Below are 25,576 nucleotides of genomic sequence, written 5' to 3'. Positions count from 1 at the left end.
CCTGACTGCACAGAAGTGCAGGGATGGAGAACACTCCCCACTTCTGACAGACAGCAGAAAAAGGGATGATGTGGGTGAAAGCCCTCAGATACAACAAACACTGCATTTTAGTATCCCACCTTTGGAAAGGGAACACACATGCAAAACTTCTGTGCACCACCATCACTATTTTTTCATTTTCTTTTAACAAGCAGAAACTGTAAATTCTGTGAATGCCCTGAAGTTCATCTAGCCCTCAGAAAATTACTCAGGGCTCAGCATCCTCAGTGAGCAGAGCTACCTCCCTGCAGCACTGAGCTGGGTGGGTAAGCCTCAATAGGTTGAGGTTAGAATCAAATTGGTTTGGTTGGAAACTGGTTTGAGATTATGCACTCCAACCATAAACCCAGCACAGCCAGAATACTGCTAAATCACGTCCCTCAGCATCACGTCTACATGGCATTCAAATAACTCCAGGGATGGTGACTCCATCACTTCCCTAGGCAGCCTGTTCCAGGGCTTCATGGTCCTTTCAGTGAAGGCAGTATCTATTTTTTTTCTCCTATCAGCCAAGTGCAGTATCTTGGGTTGGAATAACCTTAAAGATCATCTACTTTCAACTCCCCTGCAATGGCCACAGACACCTCCCAGTTGGCCCCAACCAACTTGATCTTGAACACTTTCAGGGATCCACAATTTCTCTGGGCAACCTGTTCAAGTGTCTCAACACCTTGACAGTAAATAATTTATTCTTTACATCTATTCTGTATCTACCCTCTTTCAGATAGAAGCCATTACCCCTTGTTCTACCACTATGTACCCTTGCAAAAACTCTGTTCCCATCTTTTCTGTACTGGAAGGCTGCTACAAGGATTCCCTGGAGCCTTCCTTTCTCCAGGCTGAACAAATTTAAGACTCTAGTTGTCCTCACAGCAAAGGTGTTCCTCTGATCATCTTCACGCCCCTCCTCTGGACCTGCTTGAGCAGATCCATGTCTGCCTTATGCTGAGGGCCCCAGAGCTGAACACAGTAATGCAGGTGGAATGGAAACATGCAGCAATATTTCCTTTGAGTGCAATTTAAGCAACTAAAAACAAGTAATTCAGAGCTGTCCCTGGAGACTGTACAACTGCATTTGCATACAACCACATGGGGATTTAATAAGCTCCCAGATTACTGGGCAAGATCTTCATTCGTTCTTGCAGGTGCTCACATCTCATTCGTGGTTAATCTGCAGAAGGTTTCATCCAGCCACAGTGACCGAGTGCAGGAATTTGCTTGCTGCCCCACAATTAAAAAGCCGTTGGTAAAAACTGACCTCCAGCTCTTGGCAGAAACTGACAACCAAGTATTCTCACCAAGAATGCAGAAAGTGCTGTTTATTGGCTTCAGATTATTTGCTGGGCCTTGAAAGGCTGTCTCACTGCTGCAATTTCTTGCCTAGGGTAATATTATAAGCTTCATTTTGAAAAGCTGTTGCCCTAAATAGCAAATATAAGGCAGCTCTGAAACAGCCAGAGTGCAAGAACCATCACAGTGTAGCTGAATTCTGCCAAAGTGAGATCTTTCCAGTGATTCTGAATGAGAAACTCTGATGCCCTCACCACAAGTACGTCTCAGATGTGCAAAGGCATCCAGCCCCCAGACTTCGTTAGCATCCTTGTGAGCTGTTACTATCTCCTAGCACAGTGTTTCAGAAACATACTCCATTTCCTTGGGAGGTGACAGTACCAAAACACATGTTGACGAGCAGCAAAGCGAAGAGGGAATCTAAAAATTCCCCACGACTCCCCACACAACACAGGATCCTGCTAGGTTTAGAATAACATCACAAAACCAGAATGAAGTTCATTTTGTGCTTTAGCCCTGCCCCACTGCTTGTTGTTATTAGTATTTAAATTAATGAGACCATCATACAAGCAACAAAATGGCATCTCCCAAAACAGTTTACAAGATATTCAACTTCCAGTAACTTAAACAAAAGATACTTCGGGAAATGAAGCTGCAAAACGCCTTTTGTTTCTATACCTGTGCTTCCTTATGAGGTATTTGCATTGCCTTAGCAGGTACTCCTTTGAAGGTCGACAGAGCTTCAGAGACCAGAAATCATCTAATCTCATCTTTGGAGAGCAGGACTTCCCAGGATTCCCTCCAAATAAGTAATGAACCTAGGCAAATGAGAGGCAGATGAAGAAGTTGATTGTTTGCGTACATCCATTAGAGTATTTACCATGTCAGCATCTTTGGAGAGGTTTATTCTGGAGGGAGAGAACTCTGCCTTATAAATGAGCTGCTCAGTCTTATTATTACCCTTACTTTGTCCCCTAGCAGATTAAGAAAAGTTCTCTTAGACTGCTTGCATTCTAAGATAATAAAAAAGCTGTGCTGTTAGAACCTCCCTCTAGCAGATTCCCAAGATATTTATAAACCAAACATCCAGAAACCAGGAAATCTCTTTCTTTAGGAAAAACCTACAAGCATAACTCCTTAAGTACATAAGATATGAGCAGAAAAGGAAGGATCTGAGCCAACTCTTTTTCCCCTGTACTAAACACCGAGCAACACTCAAAGTGATGGATTGCTAGCCTCTTCTCCAGTATGGCCTCAAAGACTCCAAATTCTCGTTGTCATGAGAGGGGCTAAATTAAGGAACCTGTATTCAGCCTTTCTCTAATTAGCAGATGAGCAAATTACACCCATATAATTGTGAGCTGACTCCAGCAATCACACATTTTCTTTCAAGAATAAACATTTATGCTTATTAGGAAGGCTCAGAAAATAGGCAGTTTGTAGACTAATGCTCTGGTTCCAGTCAGAGCACTGTTGGTGAAGCTGCACTACTGAAGGGCCACAGTTCAGACAAGCAGCCTCTTCCTTGAGTCAGCAAAGACCATTATCTTCCCCAAAGACAAGAGAAGTCCTAAAGATGCTCAAAAAGAAAGCGACAAAAGCTCAGTCCAGCATAATCTTGGGAAACGTCCCAACCTCTGTCCCCACATGTCCCTTGAACTCTATACAGTTAATTTGACTTGGGGAGAAATATTTCCATGACCTCTGGAAGGGCAAATTTGTCTCACCTCAGCAGAGCAACCTAGCTGTAGGACATTCAATACACTACCTGGGCAGAAAGGAAGGAGGCAACTGAATAAGGAGTAAAATAAATATTCAAAAGAAGCCAAGGAGAACTGAGGAAGAAAACACCACCTTATCATAGAATCTTAGAATGGTTTGGTTTGGAAGGGACCTTGAAGATCATCTAGTTCCAACCTCCTGCCAAGGGCAGGGATGCCTTTCACTAGACCAGGTTGCTGACTAAGGAAAGTAGGAGTGTTGAAAAGGGACTGTTTATTTCTTCACTACTTTTTTCCTTCACATCGTTTGATATTTCAGACTCTGAACTGCTGATATTAAACATGCAATAGAGGGTCTTCAAATACAGAGGTTCAAGAAGTCTAACAGGCTAGTCTTCTCCACAGCTTTAAAAATAATCACTCAAAACAATATATTCCACATCTCACTGATGTAGGCTCTTCTTATTTATATCAGAGGAGTTTAGAAAGGTCAATTGAACAGAGGTTTCTAAAAATAAAACTCTTCAAAACAAGCACATCAAATAGCTCTTCAGATAAAGCTGGGCAACTGCCATGATCTGGCAACCTTCACAGTAACTACTCTCAATCTCATGGCACCTTACACTTAGAAGTAAGCCAGTAAAGGCAGAGCAGTAGAATAGAATAGAATAGAATGAACAGCATTTACAGTTTATCATTAGAGTACGTAAAGACAACAATCAAAGTTATTTATGTAGGAGTTGCATCTATTTCTCCCTAAAATCCCTTTACCCCAACATCTACCCTGGTTGGGTTTCCCAAATTGGACTAACATTCCATGGAGTGCTAAGACTGAAGTATATTTGTCTTTTTGAGTTCAGACTCTTTCAGATTATAAAGAAATCTCAGAAGAAGTTTATTTTCATTGCAAAGTATCCATGCAAGGTTAAGCAAGTGTGCCACAGTGGCAAATTCATAGGTTAATGAAGCTATGGTAATCTAATCCACAGATTTGTGCTTTATTGGGTAACATGCACAAAGCCCTAAGCTTACTGAGCAGTCATGTACGCTATAAACAATTTGAAGTCTATTTATGCATGAACATGTCCATTAAAGTCAAACAGAGCTAAAGAATGACAGCTGCTTCTGGCATACAAAGTAAAGCAGCTCTGGGAGAGCAGATTCTGAACAGTGAGTAGTTAAAATTTCCCCAGGACATGTTGGTAACTATCTGTGATCACTTTGTCACTAACAGGTTGTGCAATTAAGTTCCTGAGAATAAGGAGTGAAGATCCAAGTGCTAGCTAGGAGCAAGCCACTTGACGACTTTGTGGAGGCATAGTATATCCAATTTCTCCTCCTTTGACCTAAGATAGAGTTAATTTCCTTCCCAGTAGTTGGTTTAGTGCTGTGGTTTGAATTTAGTGTGAGAACAATGCTGATAACACACTTGATGTTTTAGTTGTTGCTAAGTAGCCGCTTATCCTAGCTTCGGGATTTCTCAGTTTCCCATGTTCTGTTAGCAAGCAGGTGCACAAGAAACTGGGAGGGAGCACAGCCAGGGCAGCTCATCCAAACAAGCCAATGGGACATTCCATGCCATAGGACATCATGCTCAGGGTATAAGGTGGGGAAGTTGATGAGGGGGAGTCAGATGGCTGCTGAGGCATCAGTCAGCAGGTGGTGATCAATTGCATTGTGCATCACTTGCCTTCTCTTGAGATTTTATTATTCTTTTCATTACTATTATATCTTACTAATTTTTATTTCCTTTCAGTTATCAAATATTTCTCCTTTCAGCCCATGAGTTTCACTTTTTTCTGAATTATCCTTCCCCATCTCACTGGGAGCAGCAAGGAATGAGCAAGCAGTTACATGGTGCTCGGCTGCTGGCTGGGATAAAAGGAGGACACCACTGCCTGTGTTTTGATTTGAGCAAGGAGCTCTCACATCTGCTTCACGCAGACATAAAAAGTAGGCTAGCACCTCATTTCAGAAGGTGGCAACAAGTTAAATGAAAGTTACACACCACAGTATCACCACACAAAAAGCTACATTCATTGCACCATCTCTGAAGCAGCAGCAAGGCCTTAAGAGCAATAAGACCACTGATGTGTATCTGGACCCTCATACCTTGTGCAGCTCGTCGTACACCAGTTGATGAGCAAACCTTGGGCAGGGCTCCTCTTCTTGAAGACTTTTACCTGGATTCTCTTTTGCTGCTTGGTCATTCTTGTAGACACAAGACCTGAAATACAAAGCAGTAAGTAATCATTAGTGGTACCGACAGGAAGGAGAAAAAGTTACTGAAAGACTATAAAGTACAAATGATGTCAATCTGAACTGCTTAGTATATTGCACCTACATTCTATTACTTCTCTATATATTGTCTTGTACTATCCCACCCTCATTCTTATCTCTACATCAAAATCCATCCAGTAATCAGGGAGAGTCACTTTGGCTGACAAAGTCATTAATCAAAAGCCAAACAGGAAAAAAAATCCTAGACGACTTTGTCCTGAGCTTTGGAGATCTCTTTAGATGTTGCATTATCTGCTAGCACAATTGTCAGCATAAATGTATTTCATTTCCATGAACTCCATTGGGATTTTATGGAAAAGACCTCTAAGATCATCAAGTCCAACTATTAACCCATGCCCTTAAGCACCACACCTACATAGCTTTCAAATACCTCCAGGGCTGGGCACTCCACCACTGCCCTGAGCAGCCTGTTCAGGCCTTGATGATCTTTCTGGGGAAGAACTATTTTCCTAATGTCCAATCTAAACCTTCCCTGGTGCAACATGAGCTTGTTAACCTTTTGTCCTGTAGCTGCTTGGGAGGAGAGATCCACTCCCACCTTGCTATAATCTCCTGTCAGGTAGTCACAGAGTGACAATGCCTCCCCTCAACCTCCTTTGCTCCAGGCTGAACAACCCTGGTTCCCCTCAGCTGCTCTTCATAAGATTTGTGCTCTAGAGCACCCTGGACACAGGAGAGCCACAGACTATGGCAAAGTTCACGTCAGTCACTGGTTTCCAAACAGACTGAAGCTGAAAATCCACTTCTAAATAACAACATTCACGTGTTCCAATGTGATTTGACCCACATGAGAAGAGGCCTTGAAAACAAAAATGCTGCCAGCTCTGGAAAGTGACAGTGGCAACCAGCTGCCAAATATAGTACAGGAAACAGATGAGGATGTATTTTCTCCGAATATCAGGTCCAGTAGGTAGCTGAAGTACCTCAGGCAGCCTGAAAGGAGCTCATAGATATAGCACAAAGACTTCCCTATCACTATTCATATAGCAGACCAGTTTCCTTAGTTCCTAATAACCAGTACCTTGTACGCCGCTATTAACTTAGATCTGACTGTGTTTGCTACACTGATGATGAATCTTGGCCTTGAACATTTCCTACAGGAAAAACTTAGAATAGTTTACTTCCCTTCATCCCCTCCACCTGCCTCCAATAAAGAAATTCACATGGTTTCTCTTCCTCACATAGCCTATCGACACAGTCTCTCTGAAGACTATGGGATTAAAAGGTGACTCAAGGGAACTCAGTTGTCTTCAACACTGCCATTCCATGCTTGTAAGAGGTTGCAGAGTCACCTGGGAGACAGGACAGTGTAGGACTGCTTTCTACAGCAAGTCTACAGCAACTGACTTACCAGCTGTTCCTCACAATGTCATAAATCCAGAAGGAATTTCTTACATTCTCTTCCCGCTTCTCCTTGTCTTTACTGAGTCCTGACAAGACATGGATTTCATTCAGTTCTGGATCAATGGTAGCCCTTTGAGTGAAACCTGTCATTGGAACTGACAGAAAAGAAAAAGTTACACGCTGAAAACAACAGAAGATAAAAGGGAGGGATTCAAACATCAGACAAACGCATCTCCCTCCTCCTACAATTCAGCAGATCATCTAATACCCATGGTATGAGCATGAGAGTTCACGTAAGTACCTCTTGAGTATTATGGGATAAAGGGTGCCTTAAGTTTAACCTCACTACCTAGTTTCCTAATTTCCTTCTTTTTAATAACTTTCACCTCTTCATCATTCATATAAACCCAAAACTTTGGACTGAGTGATCCCAAGCTGGTACTTTCATGACCTCTCCTCCACAGCTATCTCATTATTTACCACAACCGAACACTGGAATGGCACATGCTAAAACAGGAGGTGTGCAGAAGTTGCCAAGCAAACAACTTCCTTCTTGTACACACCCTCCAAAGCAGGATGAGAGGGAGGAGGGGAAGAAACATCATTCAAAAGCTGACTCCTTCCCTGCTAAGGACAAGTCCAGCGCAAACTCACTTCTTCCCTTCCTATTTGTGACACTTGGAACGCACAAAAAACACTCTGAGAGCTGCCATTTCCTAGGGAAAAGTACAGGCAGAGCTATCTGGGAGACTAACAGCTCAAAAACAAGGATTAAATTGCCTCAAGATAGAAGATCCTTTCAGATATATAACTGGCGTGACTTCATGATCTCATCTGCAAGAGGAAGCACCAATTCCAAAAAGCTAAATTGCAAAAGCTGGGAAAACTCAAAAAACCTCAAGATGAACTCAAGATTACATGGCTCACAACCTTGCATCGCTTCCTTCAGGACAAAGAAGTCAAGGAAGTTTTTTTGTACTTCCTAAACAGTCGTGGTGTAACTACCAAGCTATTCGTCTGTCCCACCTTCAGCTTTAGAAATACGGTGAAATACTGAGGATTCCAGTAGTTTTCATCATAATTCCCTGAAAAAAAGGTCAGCAAATTTGTTTGGCAGCCCTTTCTGTTTGTTGTATAATTCCCCATTTCCTGTTTCCCTAGGCAACTATCCTTCCAAAATGTATTTGTGAAGGGCACATGATTTTTGTTTACAGATCCTGTTTGTCTCATTTCTCTTTCTGGGTCAGTTTACAAAGGCTGGTAAAGGTTCCCGGCCTTCCAGCAAGATTTTTGGCATGCAAAATTCTCAGAACTCTTGTATTTTGCAAATTCCTCCCTGCAATTAACTGCAAACTGCAGACACTATCTAGAGAAGAAGTCTTAGGCTAATAATCCATTTAATATTGCTGTTGAACACATAAAATGGCATTTTGCAAGCCAATTCTGTAACAGTTCTTGGTGTTCTCCTTCCCTGTTCTCATTAGGTAGAGGCCAGGAAAGCAATAAATATCAATTAAAATACTCCAAGTAGCGTTTGATTCGCAACAGTTTAAATGACTACTGAAATGTTCAGCAAAGCTGCCAAAAATAAATTACAAAAAAAAAAATAGACATTTCTTTAAAAAAAGCTTCATTCTTATGTAAACTTCAGCAGAATCCAAAATACATTCAGGCAACTCATAGAATCACAGAATGGTTTAGGATGGAAGAGTCATCTAGTTCAACCTCCCTGAAATAAGCAGGGAGATCCTCCGCTAGATCACATTGCACAGAGCCTTGTCCAGCCTGATCTTGAATATCTCCAGGAATGGGGCCTCAACTACCTCCTTGGGCAACCAGTTCTAGCGTTCCACTACTCTCATGGTAAAGAGCTTGTTCCTAACATGCCATTTAAATCTACTCTTTGCTAATCTCAAACCATGGCCCCTCATCATAACACTACAGGCCTTTGTAAACAGTCCCTCTCCAGCCTTCTTGCAGGTCCCCTTCAGGTACTGGAAAGCTACTATTAGGTCTCCTTGGAGCTTTCTTTTCTCCGGGTCCTGTCAACAAAATCCTTGCTTATGGTTTTACGGAAGAATGGGAGGCAGATGCTTGGGAGCCCTCATCAGCATAACTCTGCCTGTTTTGACCTCTGATTTTGCCACAAAGTTTCAAAGGAAAATTAATCTGTTTTTTAAGCAAATTGGTGGCAGTGCAGGGGGAAAAAAAGGAACAATGCTGGCACAACAACAACTACATACCTTGTTTTAGCTGCAAACCACAAGGAAGTTTTTTAAAAAAGACTTTTGAAAAAAAAGAGTCCTATGAAAGTCACCCAATATGGAAATTGAGAACAAAAAGGCAACTATAGACTAAACATTACTAATTTGGGGGAATTATCTTCTAATGTGTTTGCCTGCATAGTCAGAGACTAATCCATTGACCTGAAAGGATTAAATTCAAGGCATATTTGAGACATTTCTGGCAGGAGAGCCATCTAAATTTCATCAGCAATGCTAGTATAGATGGAAATGTCTTTGCAACCCTATCTGCTGCCTTGAACATTGAAGACCATGCTGGGTTGTCATAAAAAAATAAATAAATAGAGGCATGCAAATCTTCAGAGCGTTAGTACCTCAGGCTCAATGAAATGAAAATTATCAGCATCATGAGGAAGGCAGTGGCTTCATTACCACTGATAGAGAAAGCATGTGAAAATTTCCTATATAAGTCCCATCCCTCCTCCTGGAACGTTGTTAAATAAATGAATTTTGTATCTAGTTTATGCCCAATTTCCTGAAGCTGAAATTATTAAATTGTGAAGGAAGGAAAAGCCACCAAAGTTCAGTCTCTGCTGGGTTTTTTTATATCTTGATGGGAAGAATAGGATTTATCTACAGCAATTGCAATCAAAGAAAACAAATTCAAGTGAAGTAATTTCAGGTTTCCACCAGTCACAAATAAATCTCTTCCGGAGACTGTCTGAAATGCAGAATAAGAAAAAACAGCACACCAAAAAAACATATATTTAGTAGGAGTCTAAGATAACTTAAAGTCTTTGACTTATCTAAACACCTGTGTAGAAATCATATTTAAGTAGCGCCTAGACAAAGTTGACACGTAGCCTTCTGCAGAGGAAGACTGAACTTGAAAGCTGGATGTAATATGATTAAAAAAACCCACAAGACACCATAAATTTGGTCAACAGGTCCCTGAAAATAAACAGAAAATAAAGCAGCTAGACAGTAAGAGGGAGATGCCATGATTTTAAACACAACATTAAAAAAAGATGTTTGCCAAGAAAGTCTGAATCGTGACAGAGTGAAATTGCTGCGCAGAATCCTGGTGCCTGACAAACATTTCCACTAGAGGGTAAGAGAGCCTCACAGTCTGCAGGGACAGCAGGCTCCCAGTGACTGCTGGATATAATTCAAATTATTGTGGTCAGTGTATGAGAGGGGGACATGGGCTGTATATTTGTGAAAAGTATTTCTGATGTTTAGCTGACAAAATGTACATTGGGAAGGACATTTAATCCTGTGCAAGTGATCAAACTGAACCTGTGCTGAGAACTGATTTCTTAGGATTTTTTTTTTTTTTAAAGACTCAAAAAGTCACAAAAAACAAAGAGGTGAGTGAGAACCAGACCCAGAAATGCCAGTGCACTCCAGAACTGTTATTTGCAGTACACTATATCCAAGGGGTGCATAAAGTGGTAAGAACAACACATGGAAATTCCCTCACTCTTCTGCTTCTTTGCATAAACATAGATGTAAATCATCTTTGGAGCAAATCCCCACTGATTTCACACCTTTCAGAGTGCCTCCCAGTCCCAGCAACCATCCAAATCAGCTGTGGGCAGCTCAAAGGACAACGCAGTAACTGAGGACACGGCTGTGGTTGTTTTGAACACGCACTGGCTGTCGCTACGCAATACTAACTTGGCTCCTATGACAATACATTACTGATTGAAAAGGAAAAGCTGCAGAGAGAAATTACTAAACAATAGAATCCCCAAAAATCTAGGAAATGGTGAATGCTCTCCTGTGCCACTGAATTATTCCCCCCCACCCCCATAATCTCATTAACCAGTCCAGCATAGAAGTAACTAACTGACAACAAAGAAGTCTGAATCCTCTCTCCAGAACTTAACATTTTCATCTATTTTTTTAATACACCAAAAATGAAAAGCTCATGGCTTCAATATCTGAAAACAGCATTTTCAGCCACACAGGCCTTGAGTTAGCAGCCAGTTACATAAACAAGTAGTAATGCCTCAGAAAGCTTTGGTAAGATGCTGTGTAACCCTGTACAATATAATTTCCACTTAAATGTAACATGTGGGAAAAGCTTTTCTACAGAAGTGATGCCTAATGTTGAAACAGAAACTTTCCCATTACCCCAGTCCCTACTTACAGGCATTTATTTAATCCTACTGATCATTTCAGCAAGCTGAATATTTTTTGGCTTGCATGTGCAAACAGCTACAGTTGTTTCAGGATCAATGCTGGCTGCTGCCAGGCCTAAGCATGAAAACATCTTTTACACAGAAGCAGGGTTTGCAAAGCAGTAAATTGGAGCTCACAGACATGGCTCTCACAGGACTAGGCAGAAGTTTGCAAATTAAATCTCACCTCTCATTTTTGAGGGGATACTAGACCTTGTTTTTAAATATGCTTTGAAACACAGCCCTGGCAAAAACAATGATATAAAACTCAGAGTCGACAGACCACGACTGAGGATTCATAAAGGATAACGGAGAAGCAAGTTCAGTGACAGCCTTGTAGTGACACCCAAGTTACAAAACCCTCAGAACACCTTCCTGCCAATCCCACTACAAGTGACTCACAAGTGCCCTCCCTCCTTGTGATGCCTCGTGATTAAACCTGGAGAAAGCTGCGTCACACGAACATTGTTGTTCACCAGAACCTGGCACCTCCCTGATGGATTAATTTAACAAGAACAGTAGGTCAGCAAATTGCTCCATTCCACTACTTGCAATCCATATGGAACAGAAGCAGTACCTCCCCTGAAATTTTATGGAGCAAACCTCGATGAGTGATAGAGTGAGCATGCAGGCCAGCTGTTGACACAGCAAGATAATGATTATCCTCTTGGATTTTTCATGATGAGACTGCATTTGGCAGTCAGCCAAGAAGCAGCTAAGGAGACCATTTGAATAGTTTAGTTGTCATGTTGAAAAAGCAACAACCCAACGTCCAGCGCTCAGCTCCCTCCCAAGCAATGTGAGATTTTGGCAAAAACATGTCAGTCAGTAAATCTGATGGAATTGTGCTCCAGTGACATCTCTGCAAAACACCCTCAGGATTTAGTGGCTGCCTACTCTCCTTGCCTTCACAGCCACAAGAAAGCATTTTGAGATTGGTTCAGAGAAGTACCTCAAGATGGAGAGCACATAAGGTCCCTCACAAAACAACGTGCTTCCCTGACAGGGGACACATGGCCACTGGCAAGGCGGACCATAAAACTGAACAAGGGCAGAACGTGTAGGCATCACAAACTGACGATCAGAATGGCTTTCTCGGCCATGGTGGCCCAGCAGGGCTATCTGTTTGGATTAGCGGCTTCCTGATTTTGTCTTGGTTTACACCAGGACTTTCTGGCCTGGGGCTCTGTCCGTGGTACTTAGCCATGAAACCTCCTGTCAGGTGCCCAAGTCTGTATCTGGAACAAGCACCTGCCCCAGCAAGAGACGTGAGATCCTCAGGATGACACTTGCAGTTTGCCCGTACAAACTGCTTCACCATTAGAAGCAGCCACAAGAACATCTATGGCTTGTTCTCATTTGACTTTGGAAGGTATGCGATGCCAAGTGATATAAAATGATCTTGATTCTCTTGCAGAAGGAAATTCTCCCCCTGACCAACAGCTCTGACACATCACCTGAGTCAGGGCCAAAAAGGATTATCACAGGAACCTTGACCACAAGTGTTCCCATTAGCTCCTGTAGACCTGAAATGACTGCCCATGATTAGTCATGGATTGCGTGCAAAGCAAGTCAGGCAAGCTGTCAGTGCAGCCTTCTGAAGACATCTGATATCAGTGGCCTATCTAGACCACGTGTGTATGCTTCAGTGTATGGCAAAGGCATGTTAGGTTTGGGGTTTGTTTTTTGGTTGTTTGTGGTTCTTTTTAAAGGAATTAAAAATAGATGACTGTTCAAAAAGGGTATGTCCAGCAACATACACATTTCTGCCTCTCCTCCAACCACAGCCTCTATTCAACTGCACTGCACCTCCTCCAATTGTACCACTACTGTGTTTCACATCAAACTCATTATCCCTCTGTCCCACTTTCTCCATTCTCCAGCAGACAAAAATTTCTTGATCTCGATAACCATCCCTAGGTTTACTATCACTGCAGTGTGCTCCTTTGATGGCAAAGGAAAAGCACCATGGCATTTGATGCAATGAGCTGGAGAAAACACCCGTGCTCAGTGGCAAAAGGCATATGGCAGACACAATGAGCTGAAAGGATTACCTATATTTCAAAGTGTATCAAGTCAGGAGACATTCTTAGTAGACAAATCTGCATGCAAAAAATCTTTCAGAAATTGTGCCTTGATTAAACTTGTCCCAAGAGTGGGGAAAAAAAAGCACATCTCACCTTGCTAAAATTACTGTCCTTTACTCCAAAGAAAGATGATCTAAGTGATCCTTACCACCCAATAGTCTCAAACATGTCACCTGTACAAGCAACTGGTTCCAGTATCAACAAAGGAATTGCTAAGAATAAAGAAACACTATACAGCATAAATGTACAATCATCAATTCCAATTGTTAACCCAGCACTGCCAGTTCACCACTAAACCATGTCCCTCAGCACCACATCTACACATGCTTTAAATCCCTCCAGGGATGGGCACTCTACCACTTGCCTGGGCAGCCTGTCCAGGGCTTCACATTTTCAGGGAACTTTTTCATAATATCCAACCTAAACCTTGCCTGGTGCAATTTCAGGCTATTATTTCTTGTCCTGTCACTTGTTACCTGAGAGAAGAGATCAACCTCCATCTGGTTCCACCTCCTTTCAGGTAGTTGTAAAGAGCCAGAAGGTCTCCCCTGAGCCACCTTTTCTCCAGGCTAGCCAACACCAGTTCCCTCATCCAGAAGAGGAGAGCACAAACTCATGACACCATTACTGTAGTTTCCTAGCACCACAACGATTGCCTGTTACTGATAATCCTTAACTATCCATTTTACTACTTCTTAAAAATCTTCTCACTACTCAACAAATACACAATTAAGTTCTTTTAGAAAGGGTAAAAATCAAAATAGCTCAACTAAGAATAGAACTGAATGCACATGTGAGCCAGGAACAAAATGTAATCATGGGACTTTATAGGAGCATTTAGGTCAGGCATCCTCAACTTGACTCATCATACCGAGCAGCTTGAGACTTCACAGCGACTAGTCAGGAAAATCACTTTGTTCATACAGATCAAAATGGTGTATCACTACCTAACAAGAACACAGTAAAGACTTGCATTTTGGGGCAAAAACAGTGCTGTCAGCATTTGCTGTCTAATGTAACAAGCATTTTGTTCTCTTTCTGTTAAAATGCAAATAATCCTAGCATTTGCTTTCAAAAGCAAGGGAAATGTTCAAATCTGTTTACTTTCAGCACATGGGAGAAGAGTAAATAAAAAAAAAATCTACTCGTGAATTATTTCCAGTGAGTTATTTTCTTAAAGTCTGCTATTCACTACTCCAGGGCCTGTGGGAATGGGGAAGAGGGCTAAATATTAGTCTCATTTGCTTAACCCAACTTTGCAGTTCATGTACTTGCTGAGAAGCAGCGCTTTGCCTTCTGCAGCCATAAGGCAAGTTGGGTATCTTTAAATGTAAAGTAGACAGAGGTTTCATCATCAAGCCATGCTTTAAAGCTTCTGGGTGTAAAGACAGCAAAATGGCAGACTGTTAGCAAGTTTGGGGGGGGAATAAATAATAGAAACAATTCTTTAAAAGCGATGAGGACACCAAACGGTGCGTGGGTGTGTGTAGAGAAGCATCAGGCAACATGCAGGCACCTTAATAAAGGAGACTGTCAACAAGACAGGCTGGTTCTTTCTTGGAAGCACTCAAGTAAATAAATGACTCCGGAGGATAAGAGCTTGGGTACTCTTCTCCCTCACTGGCATAACTAAATTAATGAGCAAACAGTAACTTATAACCGTTAATAATTCACTTCAAAAGTTCTACAAAATTATTCGCTAAAAATTAAGCCTGATCGAAATAAAAGAGTGCAGCCCAAATTCAAGATTAATTAGCTTCCTGGGATTTTGGTAAGTGGAGGAAGAGTAAACAAGATTGGGACTAAATATACATAATGAGAAATATTCATAACTTCTGTCCTAGCAGTACACAGTGTAACACAAATTTCAACTGCTGAGCTGCGTGCTGAAAATCAGGGTGCTTGTAGCAGGAACATCAAGTGTTTGGACATGCAGAAATCCCTTTTGGAAATAAAGAGCAGGGTTTGCTATAGGATTTGAGAAAAAAGGCACAAATCCAGCTTTTTCTGGCTGTTACAATGCCTTGTCGGTGTTTTTAAAGGCTTCTGGCACATGGAACTATACCCTGTGTATACAGCCCCAGTGGTAGGAACCAAACAGGGCTGAAGCTTTGCTCCTTCCCCTCCATTTTTTTTTCCCCTTGCTGATAATTTGGTACACAAACCACAGGACAACTGGTCTCATCGTTCCAGGCAGCTTGGGTCAAGCAAAACCACCTCTGTCCCACTACCCCAGTTCTCTGTCTCTGGGCATCCTACCTGTCTTTCTGCATCTCAGACCAAGCAGAGTATTTCTCTTTTATGGCAATTTTCATTTGGTGAGCACTGGGGGGTGGGGGGGAACCACATACAACCCACACAATTTTTTTTTCAGGTTTTTTTGGTTTTGTCTTTGCTGGAGTTTCAAAAAAGAGATTTTTAAGGGTTTTTTGCTCCTTTTTACTTTATTTTATTTCTTTTGAGATGCTACGTAGTTTCACACATCAGTTACTTGTATTGTGCTGAAGATGGAGAGTGTCAGATGACAGGAAGGACAGAAGAGCTGGCATAAGTTTAACCTATATACTGTGGAGTTTACTTGGGTATGTAGGGCTTAATTAAGGATGCTAACCTGATACTGCAGGACACCAAAGCTGGCCTTTCACCCACTTACTAAGTTGTACCAAACAAGAAGAAATTAATAGATGTAGTTCTCTCTTACCCATCCCTGAATCTTTCTTAGTGCCATCTGAAATGATGTCCACGTGATCGCTGTCGACATCGTAACTGAAGAAGTCATTCAAATAAGTCTTCGATCTCTGGCCACCAAATACATACAGGCAGCGATTTTTCTAGGGTGGAAAAAAGAAAAATATGAAGTGTGTCTTTACAAAGCTCAAGAAAGAATGCTGGCCAACTGTGACCACTAACAGAGACCTTGATAAATCAAAGACTAACAGATACATTCCTTCCAAGTTTAAAATCATGCTGTAAGTATCACATCTTTCAGTCCTTGCGAAGCGTCTTTTACTTCCATCCTCACAAAGACTCACAGGGAACAAAATCATGCAGAACAGTGGATTCTTTCCAAACTCAATAAAAACTTAAGAATTCTTGATTGGATTCCTGACTTTCCTGGTTTTGGACTTTACAGTTTCTCAGTTACAATTTCTCACAACAAGCTCTTTATATGAAGACGGTGGAACACTGGAACAGGTTGCTCAGGGAGATGGTGGAGGCTCTATCCCTGGATGCATTCAAGATCAGACTTGATGGAGCTCCAAGCAACCTGATCCAGTTGGGGATGTTCCTTCAGGGGGAGTTGAATCAGATGACCTCAGAGGTCCCTTCCAACCCAGTGCATTCTATTATTCTATGAGTTGCAAGAGCCAAATCCTTAAGGGCTCACAGCTTTTCCAACCCCAAAAAAAGCCCCTTTCAAATGCAATTTTAAAGACTTCTTTTTCAATCACAGGAAATTCCATCTCAACATGAGAAGAAACTTTTTTACTGTGAGGGTGATGGAGCATTGGAACAGGCTGCCCAGAGAAGCTGTGGAGTCTCCTTCTCTAGAGATTTTCAAAACCCACCTGGACACATTCCTGTGTGACCTGCTTTGCAGGGGGGTTGGACTCAATCCCTGGAGGTACCTTCCAATCCCTAGCATTTTATGATTCTGTAATGTATATGAGACCACAAATCCAGATCCAAAACCAGCTTCAGCTCTAGAGTGATTGTGGAGATTTTACAGTGAGCTTGTTTTATCCCTCCCTGGAGGCTTTTAAGGCCAGGCTGGATGTGGCTCCAAGCAACTTGATCTAGTGTGAGGTGTCCCTGCCCATGGCAGGGGGATTGAAACTGGATGATCTTTGAGGTCCCTTTCCAACCCCGACAATTCTGTGATCAAGCTGTAATTTCAGAACAATTCATTTCAGCAATTAATTTCTCAAGTTTAAAGAGTTAAGAGTATCCATGTCTAAAAATCCATTAGGTTGCACCCTCACTTCAAAAATAATTAAGCATATCAGGAACAAAAGATGGACTGTAGGAGAAACCATCCAAGTACCAGCACATTACTGAACTCAGAAAAGGCAAATGGAAAGCAGCAAGTCAAGAATAACAAGTTTATTACTTCTTTCATGTCTGCCAAGTGGAAAGTCCATAAGAGGCAGATTATTTTTCTTTCTAATGGTTGAGAAAACAGCAAAGGACTTAAGCTTCCATGACCTGTGTTTATAGAAACCTGTATTCATATATTTACCATGGACACGAAATACTCTCAGGTACCTATGCAGAACACTGTGTGGCAATGTTTTTACCAGATTGTACATAGCCACTCAAAACAAATAAAATTAAAGGCTTTGGAAGCACAGCATTCACTACAAAAATTCAGATCTTTCATTTGAAGATAAATAAACTCAGTCAATTTACCAAACCAGTCAGGTTTGAATTTTTCCATCTGCATACATTTGAACGACACAATATTACTCTTAATTCTTTTCCTCCTCACCCCCAAGTCAGAATTTTATGTCAGCAAAACTCTACAAACTGCATTTACTGCAACACAGAAGCTGGCACACAAATTCAGTGCAGAACTGCCACTGCGCCACACATACCTATGTGTGCATTCCTGTTTGATGCTAATTCCCTCTGTATTGTGCTATTCCTCTGAAAAAACACAATTACAGAAAGGTTTGGGTTGGAAGGAACCTTTAAAGGTCATCTAGATCAACCCCCTTGCACTGAACAAAGACATCTTCAACTGGATCACATTGCTTAGAGCCCCCAGCAACCTCAATTTAAACACTTCCAGGCATGGGGCATCTACCATCTCTCTGGGCAAGCTAAGCATAAAAAAAAAATTTAAATATTCTTCCTCAGATGTAGTCTTAATCACCCCTCTTTTACTGTGAATCCACCACCTCTTGTCCTGTCACAACAGACCCTTCTGAAAGAGTCCCCATTTTTCTTACTGGCTCCTTTAAGTACTGAAAGGCCACAATTTTCCAGCCTTCTCTACTCCAGACTGCACAATCCCATCTCTCTCAGCCTGTCCTCATAGCAGAAGGGTTCCAGCTCTCTGATTTTTGTGGCCTCTTCTGGACCCACACAACAGGTCCATGCTGAAACACCCATATAGAAAGCAAGCCCCAAACATATGTGACACTGACCACTGTCCCTTTACTACCCTCATCCTGCAGTTCCCACGTTAAGTAAACATACATTTGATAAGCACAACTAGCAAGACAACGGAAGGTGTTTTCACTATCCAATACTAAATACCCAATACTAAATAATACCCTCCTAGCCCTCCGCTTTCCCATCAGACTCTGGATGATGTTCCCATAATGCCATGTTTGCCCAGCAGTCAACAGGTGCTCAAGACAACAAGCAGCAGCTGAGTGCTCAGCAAAAAGGATTATGAGATGGGTTGCATCTGAACACACATCCAGTACACCCCTGCTCCTAGTCAGGTTTATCATTCCAGTAACTACACAAAGTACCTACCAGACCAGAAGCTTCTGAAGTTCTCTACCAACTTGAAATTAAAAACTCTTCAGGTCAAACTGAGCCTTTGGGTCTATTTACCATTACACAATTAACATCAACTATTTAGAATCCACCTGGTTTTTCACTTGAAATTTTATTCAGCTGAAATCTCTCCAAGATCTCTCCTACTCCTGCTGACCACACTATTGCTGATCCAGGCCAGGATGCTGTTGGCTTACTTGGCCACCTGAGCACACTGCTGTCTCATCTTCAGATAGCTGTCAACCAAAAACCCTAAGTCCTTTTCTGCCACTTTGCAGCCCCCAAGCCTGTAGTGTTGCATGGGGTTGGTGTGATCCTAGTGCAGGATGCAGCACTTGCCTTTGTTAAACCTCATACAACTGACCTTGATCCATCGATTCAGCCTGACCAAATCTTTGTACCGGGCCTTCCTACCCTCGAGTGGATCAACACTGCCACCCAATTTAGTGTCACATGCAAACTTACTGAGGGTACACTCAATCCCCTCATCCAGATGATTAATAAAGATAGTAAAGAGAACTGGCCCCAATACCAAGTCCTGGGAAACACCACTAGTGACCAGCTGCCAACTAGATTTAACTCCATTCACCACCACTTTTTGGGCCAAATATCCAGACAGTTCTTAAGCCAGAAAATCTTCCACCCATCTAGGCCATGAGCAGCCAGTTTCTCCAGGAGGATGCTGTGAAAAATAGTGTCAAAGGCTTTACTAAAGTCCAGATAAACAACATCTACAGCCTTTCCCTCATCCACTTAAGTGGGTCACCTTGTCCTTAAAGACAGGCATCAGAAATCAAAGCATAGTGTGGATACTTACAGAGTGGAACAACATACAGTGTCCTATTCGGGACTGGATATCCTCAGGCCCAGCATTGCAGGAATCCTCTCTCAGAAGTTTCCACGTTTGACACTGGCAGTCAAAAGCAAACAATCCACTGAACTGTGGTTCACTAGCTCTGCTGTCATCAACACTGCCATTGCAGGTCAGAATTCTGCCTCCAAAGGTGTAGATCATGTGTTTTTCAGAATCCATACACATCTGTAAGGATGACAAAAGCAATTTTAAGCCAGTACATTAAGACTTGGTTCGTCTTAAATCTTAAGAGCATTCATCTCTCCCATGCAAGTGATACCTAGTAAGTCAGACAGGACTCTGCACGTCTCCTGGACCTCTAATAACCAGGAAAGAACATCTGTGTCTTCATGGTTGACAGGTATTAAGCTCAGAATGGTGATTTAAAATGTGAGTTTAATTTCAACTTACTATTAGGAAAAGGGAGACAGGGAGACTGGGAGAAAGGGAGGAAAGAAGAAAAAGACTAAATGTACCCTCCACCTAAAAAAACTTGGCTCCAGCTGCTGACTTCAAGAAAAAACATTTTGGAATCTTTCACTAGGATCCATAGACATTTCTGCCAGGAAGTTTACAAAGTATCACCTTTGACAATGGTTTTTCACTTCAGGACATAGTTTAATGGCCACAGTAGTCTCAGGTTGAACCCAATGATCTTAAAGGTCTCTTTCAACCAAAACAATTCTATGATTCTATGCAGGGGAGAAACTCAAAATCCCTGTTAATATACTGACCACTGCTGAATCAAACCAGAAACCAGCATGGGATTGGTACTCAGATTTCATCCCCAACATAACTTTAGTGTGATCCCCATTTCTTCAACATGAAGTAGTGGCATAAACTGGCCAAGGATTTCTGATGAGACTGCAGTAGGAATATGTTCATCCCCCAAACCTGAATTCAGGTTACAGCATGCAAGAGATGCACTGCAGTACAAATCAGACAACTCCCTGACTCCAAGTGATGTTTTCAGACACAGCACAAGGCAGAGGGTTACAAAACACCAGGAGGGGAGAAGGAAAAACAAACCAGACAAGATTACACTAAGATATAGAGATGCTACTCAGCAAAGCCTACACAAAATACTTCTATTGCAGCACATTTCTGAAGGTTAAACAAAAACTGCTATCGCAGTAGGTGCTGAAAGAGAGAAGAACAGCAGCTGCAGATTGATAAAGAATTTAGGGAGGACATTCCTTCCTAAAAGACAGCAGGGGAAGAAGAAACTATTTCAGAAGCAGGCAAACAAGGTACCCAGAGTAGCCCTGCCAGCTGACAATTTACTTCTGCCCTTTCTCCAACACCTGGGAGCCTGGTATTCGATATTAATAGAAGGGAAAGAGCGATTGGCTTTTGTTCTGCAGACAACATCTTTGCTTTCTGGTGTCAGCAGAAACAGGAATTGTGCTGGCAACCAGCAGCTCTGATTACAAAACAGCTAGCACCAATCACAGCAGTTCTTGGTCTGCTTTAAAACCGAGTACTGAGGAGAGCTGCCTCTTTGCCACACTTCATAAAAATCAGTTCAGGACAAAACACCTTTTCCAAATAATAATTAAAAAAATATTAAGCACACAACAATACAAATAAAAAATTTGAATACGTGGCCAGGGCTGTTAAAAAGATTAGCAGCCACACCTCTAAGATGTTTCAATCCCTACAAAACAAACAACACTACAAATTTCAAGAGATAAGCAATTTTGAAAGCATCCTTATCCTGCTGGCCTCATTTCCATAGCTTGCTTCTTCCAAAGCTACCATACACAACTTTGCAAGTTGTTCCCTAATGCCTTCTGAGTAAGTTGATCTGCAAACCCAGCTTAAGGAGACTGATTAAAACCAGATAAACTGTGCTTTGAGCTTTAATAAAATGTGTCTTAATAAATTAATTGGTTTGAAAGGCTTTTATGATTCTTCTGACTCAATTTGATTAGAATACCAGTAGTCAGTGGCACTAAGAGCAATGCTGTCAGAATTTAACTGAGTGCAGATCACAGCCTCTCTCATCACTGCTAAGTTACATTGTACAGCACCTCTATGCTTCAGGAGGCTATGGTCAAAACCCAGCAGTGTGCTCAGGTGGCCAAGACTATGACCAGCATCCTGTCCTGCCTGGGAATAGTGTGACAAACACAATTACAGAGGTGATTGTCTCCCTGTACCAGTGAGGCCACAATTTGAATACTGCATTCAGTTTTGGGCCTCTCACAGAAGAAGGCTATTGAGCTGCTGAAGCATGTCCAGGGAAGGGCAACAAAGTTCTTGAAAGGTCTAGAGATTAAGTCTTACAAGGAGTGGCTAAGGGAACTGGTTTTGTTTAGTCTGGAGAAAAAGATGCTGAGGGGAGACCTCACTGCTCTCTACAACTTTTGAAAGGAGGTTGTAGTGAGGTGGGCCTTGGTCTCTTCTCCCTAGTATCAGGTGATAGAACGAGAGGAATGGCCTGCAATTGCACCAGGGGAAGTTTACATTGCATATCACAAAAACTTTCTTTACTGAAAGGGTGATCAGGCAACGGAGTAGGGTGCCCAGGGAGGTAGCGGAATCACTGTTGCACTTGAGGACAGAGTTTAATGGCCATAGTGGTATTAGAACGGCACTGAGAATTGGCATTAGAAGTATCAGTATAGCTGACCTGATGATCAAACACCAGTTTTGGACCTCCATCTGCTGCAGTGTCTTCACTTAGTAGCATCCACGTGTTTGTGTCAATGTCATAGCGATAAAAGTCACTTTTCAAAGACTTGCTGTTCCTCACGGAGGAATCCAGATAGCGTCCCAGCGTGTAGATCTGCCTCCGCTGAATGTCAATGCACATCTTGTGACAAGACCTGGCGCTGGGGCCACTCTAACGAAGAAAATCACGGGGGGGGAGGGGGGTGGAAAAGAGAGATTTATATATTAAATAATGCTCCAGGTAGGTCACTGCACACTAAGGGCAAGTAAATGCTATTTGCAACTGGAAATCCTTTGAGAATTCAAGGCTTGTAATCCAATAGAGGAGTAACATGTAAGTATCTATACAACAGGACATTGCAGAACAACTTTGTCCTTTAGAAAGCCACCACCAAAAACCTTAAAACCTTTTTAAACAAGCTTATGGCTTGAAGCCTTTTTGGTAAGAAAACAGATCATCTCCTCCAGGAGTAATTCTCAGAGGCATGTGAAAGCTACTTGATCTTTTAAAATAACAGAAGTTGATTTACAAGAAGCAAATTAAGATGTCACAGTCTATAAATAGCTACATAGGAAGAAGATTAAGAAGTACTCTATTACAAGAGCCTCTGTTTTATTAATAGGTTGTTTTCTAACAGATCATAAGCAGGCACTCCCACAAGCAATCATATCCCATAATAGGTCTTTGAAGGTAACAAAAGCAGTCCCCATCCTTCACAAATAGATATGGCCAGTATAGCTCCCAACAACAAGGAAGTTTCCCACGGTGAGCAAAAGTGCTATGAGTTATGAGCTCCAAGAGAAAATCAGAGGGCTCCTGCCAAATTATTACGTGTTTATCCATCTAGGAGTGTTCAAGCTAAACCACAGAGCAATTAGTTCAATGACATAATGATAATAATACATAGTAATGGGCAGTATCATTATGCTTCCCAAACTGCATTTTGTGAGCCTTTATGCACTCATTTTGAAGCACAAGTGATATTCTTGTACTCCAAATTACTAGAAACCAAGATGTGCAAAACTGTATTGCAAAATATCAGACAGGAGGAAAAAAAACCACCACAACAAGCATGCTTACACCTATGCTTCTAAATACATTTCACAGTTAATTTGGCTTTATTTTGTGTAATTTTGATACATTTTCAGATGCCAGAACAAGGCTGGCTAGATAATTCTAAGAGTCTGGAAACCAACACGAGAACCCATAATATTTCAAGTGACAATGAAAGGCAAGATGTACAGAAGACAAGTATGAAAGACCCAAAAAAAAAAAAAAAAGTTACTAAAGTCTGTTGAAAAATAAAGATAATTCAAGTAGGCAAACAAGTACCAACCATCATTAATCAGAAGACTTGGGAGTTGAAGGGAAGTAGTCATTGCCACATCAAATAATCAGCACAGTATAGGCTCCATGTGCTACTAAATACTGCCTCATGGGAATAAAAATTAAAATCTTCATAACTGTATCATTTCATGTAAAAGATTCAGCTGAAATTATTACTGAGATTTAAATTCTGCTGATGGAACACACCACTGAGTTGGACAAAATACAAAAGGAAGCATTACATCTTTGTAGTTAAAAGGACTTTGCTACTTAGGGTATGGAATTTAATTTCTTGATTAAACAACAGTTCCAGGGAACTGTTTGCAGTCACTACAACAGTAATGTGAAGAGGTGAGCTAAATTGTTCCTATTTTGTAAATACAAAGCATTATGTCGGCAGTGATCACAGCTTTGAGGATTAGTTACTTCATGGTAATTAAGGTAATTTTCTTTACTGAAAAACAAACACTGCTAGAAGTGAAACATTAGCATAAAATCCTGAAATGCAGCAAAAAGTTCATTCATTGCCTTTGGTCACAAGGAAAAAGCTGACAGAAGGCAGCAAGATAATTTACCTTGTCCCTAGTAAACACAAACTGTTATCTTCCAGAGGACCCTGTTCCAAAGGCATGGAGTAGCTTCTTCATACAAAATATATACTGATTCAGAAAGGCTGCCCTTGATTCACAAGAAAGTCACCCCAGCAGACAGTACCCATCACTAGTTACACAGCTGGGACACTTAAAGATATGCCACTGCTCCCCTAGCAGACAGCATGTACTTGCCTTGGCACAGCTGCCTTGTAGATAGACTGTTAAGATCTATTTGTGCCTTCCAACACTCCCCTCTTTGTCAGATCATTGCAGTTTTTTCACTGTACTTAGTGATCTAAGTATCTTTCCCCACTGCCTCACCTCTGTGTGCTCTAGGGGTGAAGTAAATCCTACTGAATTTGCTCAAATAACATCTTCAGCACTTTCAGGAACAATGTATCCACTTCCAGACCTGACTTGTCTTGAAGAAAAGCCACACATTCAACTGCAATTTGTCTAAGTACAGACACTGAGGGTGACACAGCACTGAAGAGGCTGCCCAGAGAGCCTATGTAGTTTCCTATGTAGTCTCCTGGGGAGATTCCAAACCTGCCTGGACATTGCAATCCTGGGCAACCTGTTCTGGGTGACATGGCTTTAGCAAGAAGACTTGGTCTAGATGATCTCCAGAGGTCCCTTCCAACCAGTACCATTCTGTGATTCTATGAATCTAAGACACTTAATATCTACAAGAATATTTTCAAGGCACTGGCATCAACAGCACAGGTAGTACATTGGTTATTCCATACATTCTAGTTCATACAAAACTCCTAGGACTATGTTTAACTGAGAAAGAATTCAGGAAAAGTATCTTTTTTTTTAATTATGTACTGGTCATGTCTCACCCAGTAATAACTGCCTTTTTAAAGGTTCTATCATTTCATCTACACAGGCACGAAAACTTCACCACCTCAAGTTCACTTAGCTTCAGCTCCACCAACTTGCAGATACTGCCACAGTACGAACTCTTTTGTAACAAAGAAAACTTCATGCAACTCAATCTTTTCTGAAAGATAAATGGTATTATTTCTGTGTAGCACTTAGAAGATCATGTGGAACCCGCTAAAAGTTTCCAATTTAGTCTAGAAGTTTACCAATATGAGTAAGTGACTTCACTGAACAGTGGCATGCATTGGTTTGACATTTGAGGCAGAAGAGGAGAATGGTCTAAATCTGTGTTCGCTTGAGAGCTATTTAATTTGACCATGGAACTCCTTGTAGTACGTATACACTTCAAAGGGCACACAAAGTCCACTTACAAAGACAGATTTGGGTAGACTGAAAATTAATAAAACACTTCAAGGCACATGTGGTGAAGTGAATCAGTTTGTGGGCGGCTGTAAATGTTCATCCAAAGACGTGTACTTCACGCAGTTACAATAGCAAGCCTGTTGTTCAGAGAACA

The 25,576-nt window shown here is 41.6% G+C and overlaps 1 protein-coding gene across 1 annotated transcript in view; it reads right to left on the bottom strand.

The window, feature by feature from the left end:
- MKLN1 (muskelin 1) overlaps positions 1–25,576 on the bottom strand; it is a 116,166-nt gene that overhangs the window by 14,602 nt on the left and 75,988 nt on the right. The window contains exons 10-15 of the mRNA XM_054178606.1: positions 22,211–22,423; positions 19,540–19,761; positions 15,913–16,042; positions 6,703–6,850; positions 5,163–5,277; positions 2,008–2,147 (exon numbers count right to left, since the gene is read on the bottom strand). Of these exons, the coding sequence (XP_054034581.1) occupies positions 2,008–2,147; positions 5,163–5,277; positions 6,703–6,850; positions 15,913–16,042; positions 19,540–19,761; positions 22,211–22,423 (968 nt within the window). The remainder of the gene's footprint in view (positions 1–2,007; positions 2,148–5,162; positions 5,278–6,702; positions 6,851–15,912; positions 16,043–19,539; positions 19,762–22,210; positions 22,424–25,576) is intronic.

The sequence above is a fragment of the Dryobates pubescens genome, chromosome Z (assembly GCF_014839835.1).
Source record: "Dryobates pubescens isolate bDryPub1 chromosome Z, bDryPub1.pri, whole genome shotgun sequence".
In the NCBI taxonomy this organism is placed as follows: domain Eukaryota; kingdom Metazoa; phylum Chordata; class Aves; order Piciformes; family Picidae; genus Dryobates; species Dryobates pubescens.
This window is presented reverse-complemented; position numbering and strand designations above follow the sequence as displayed.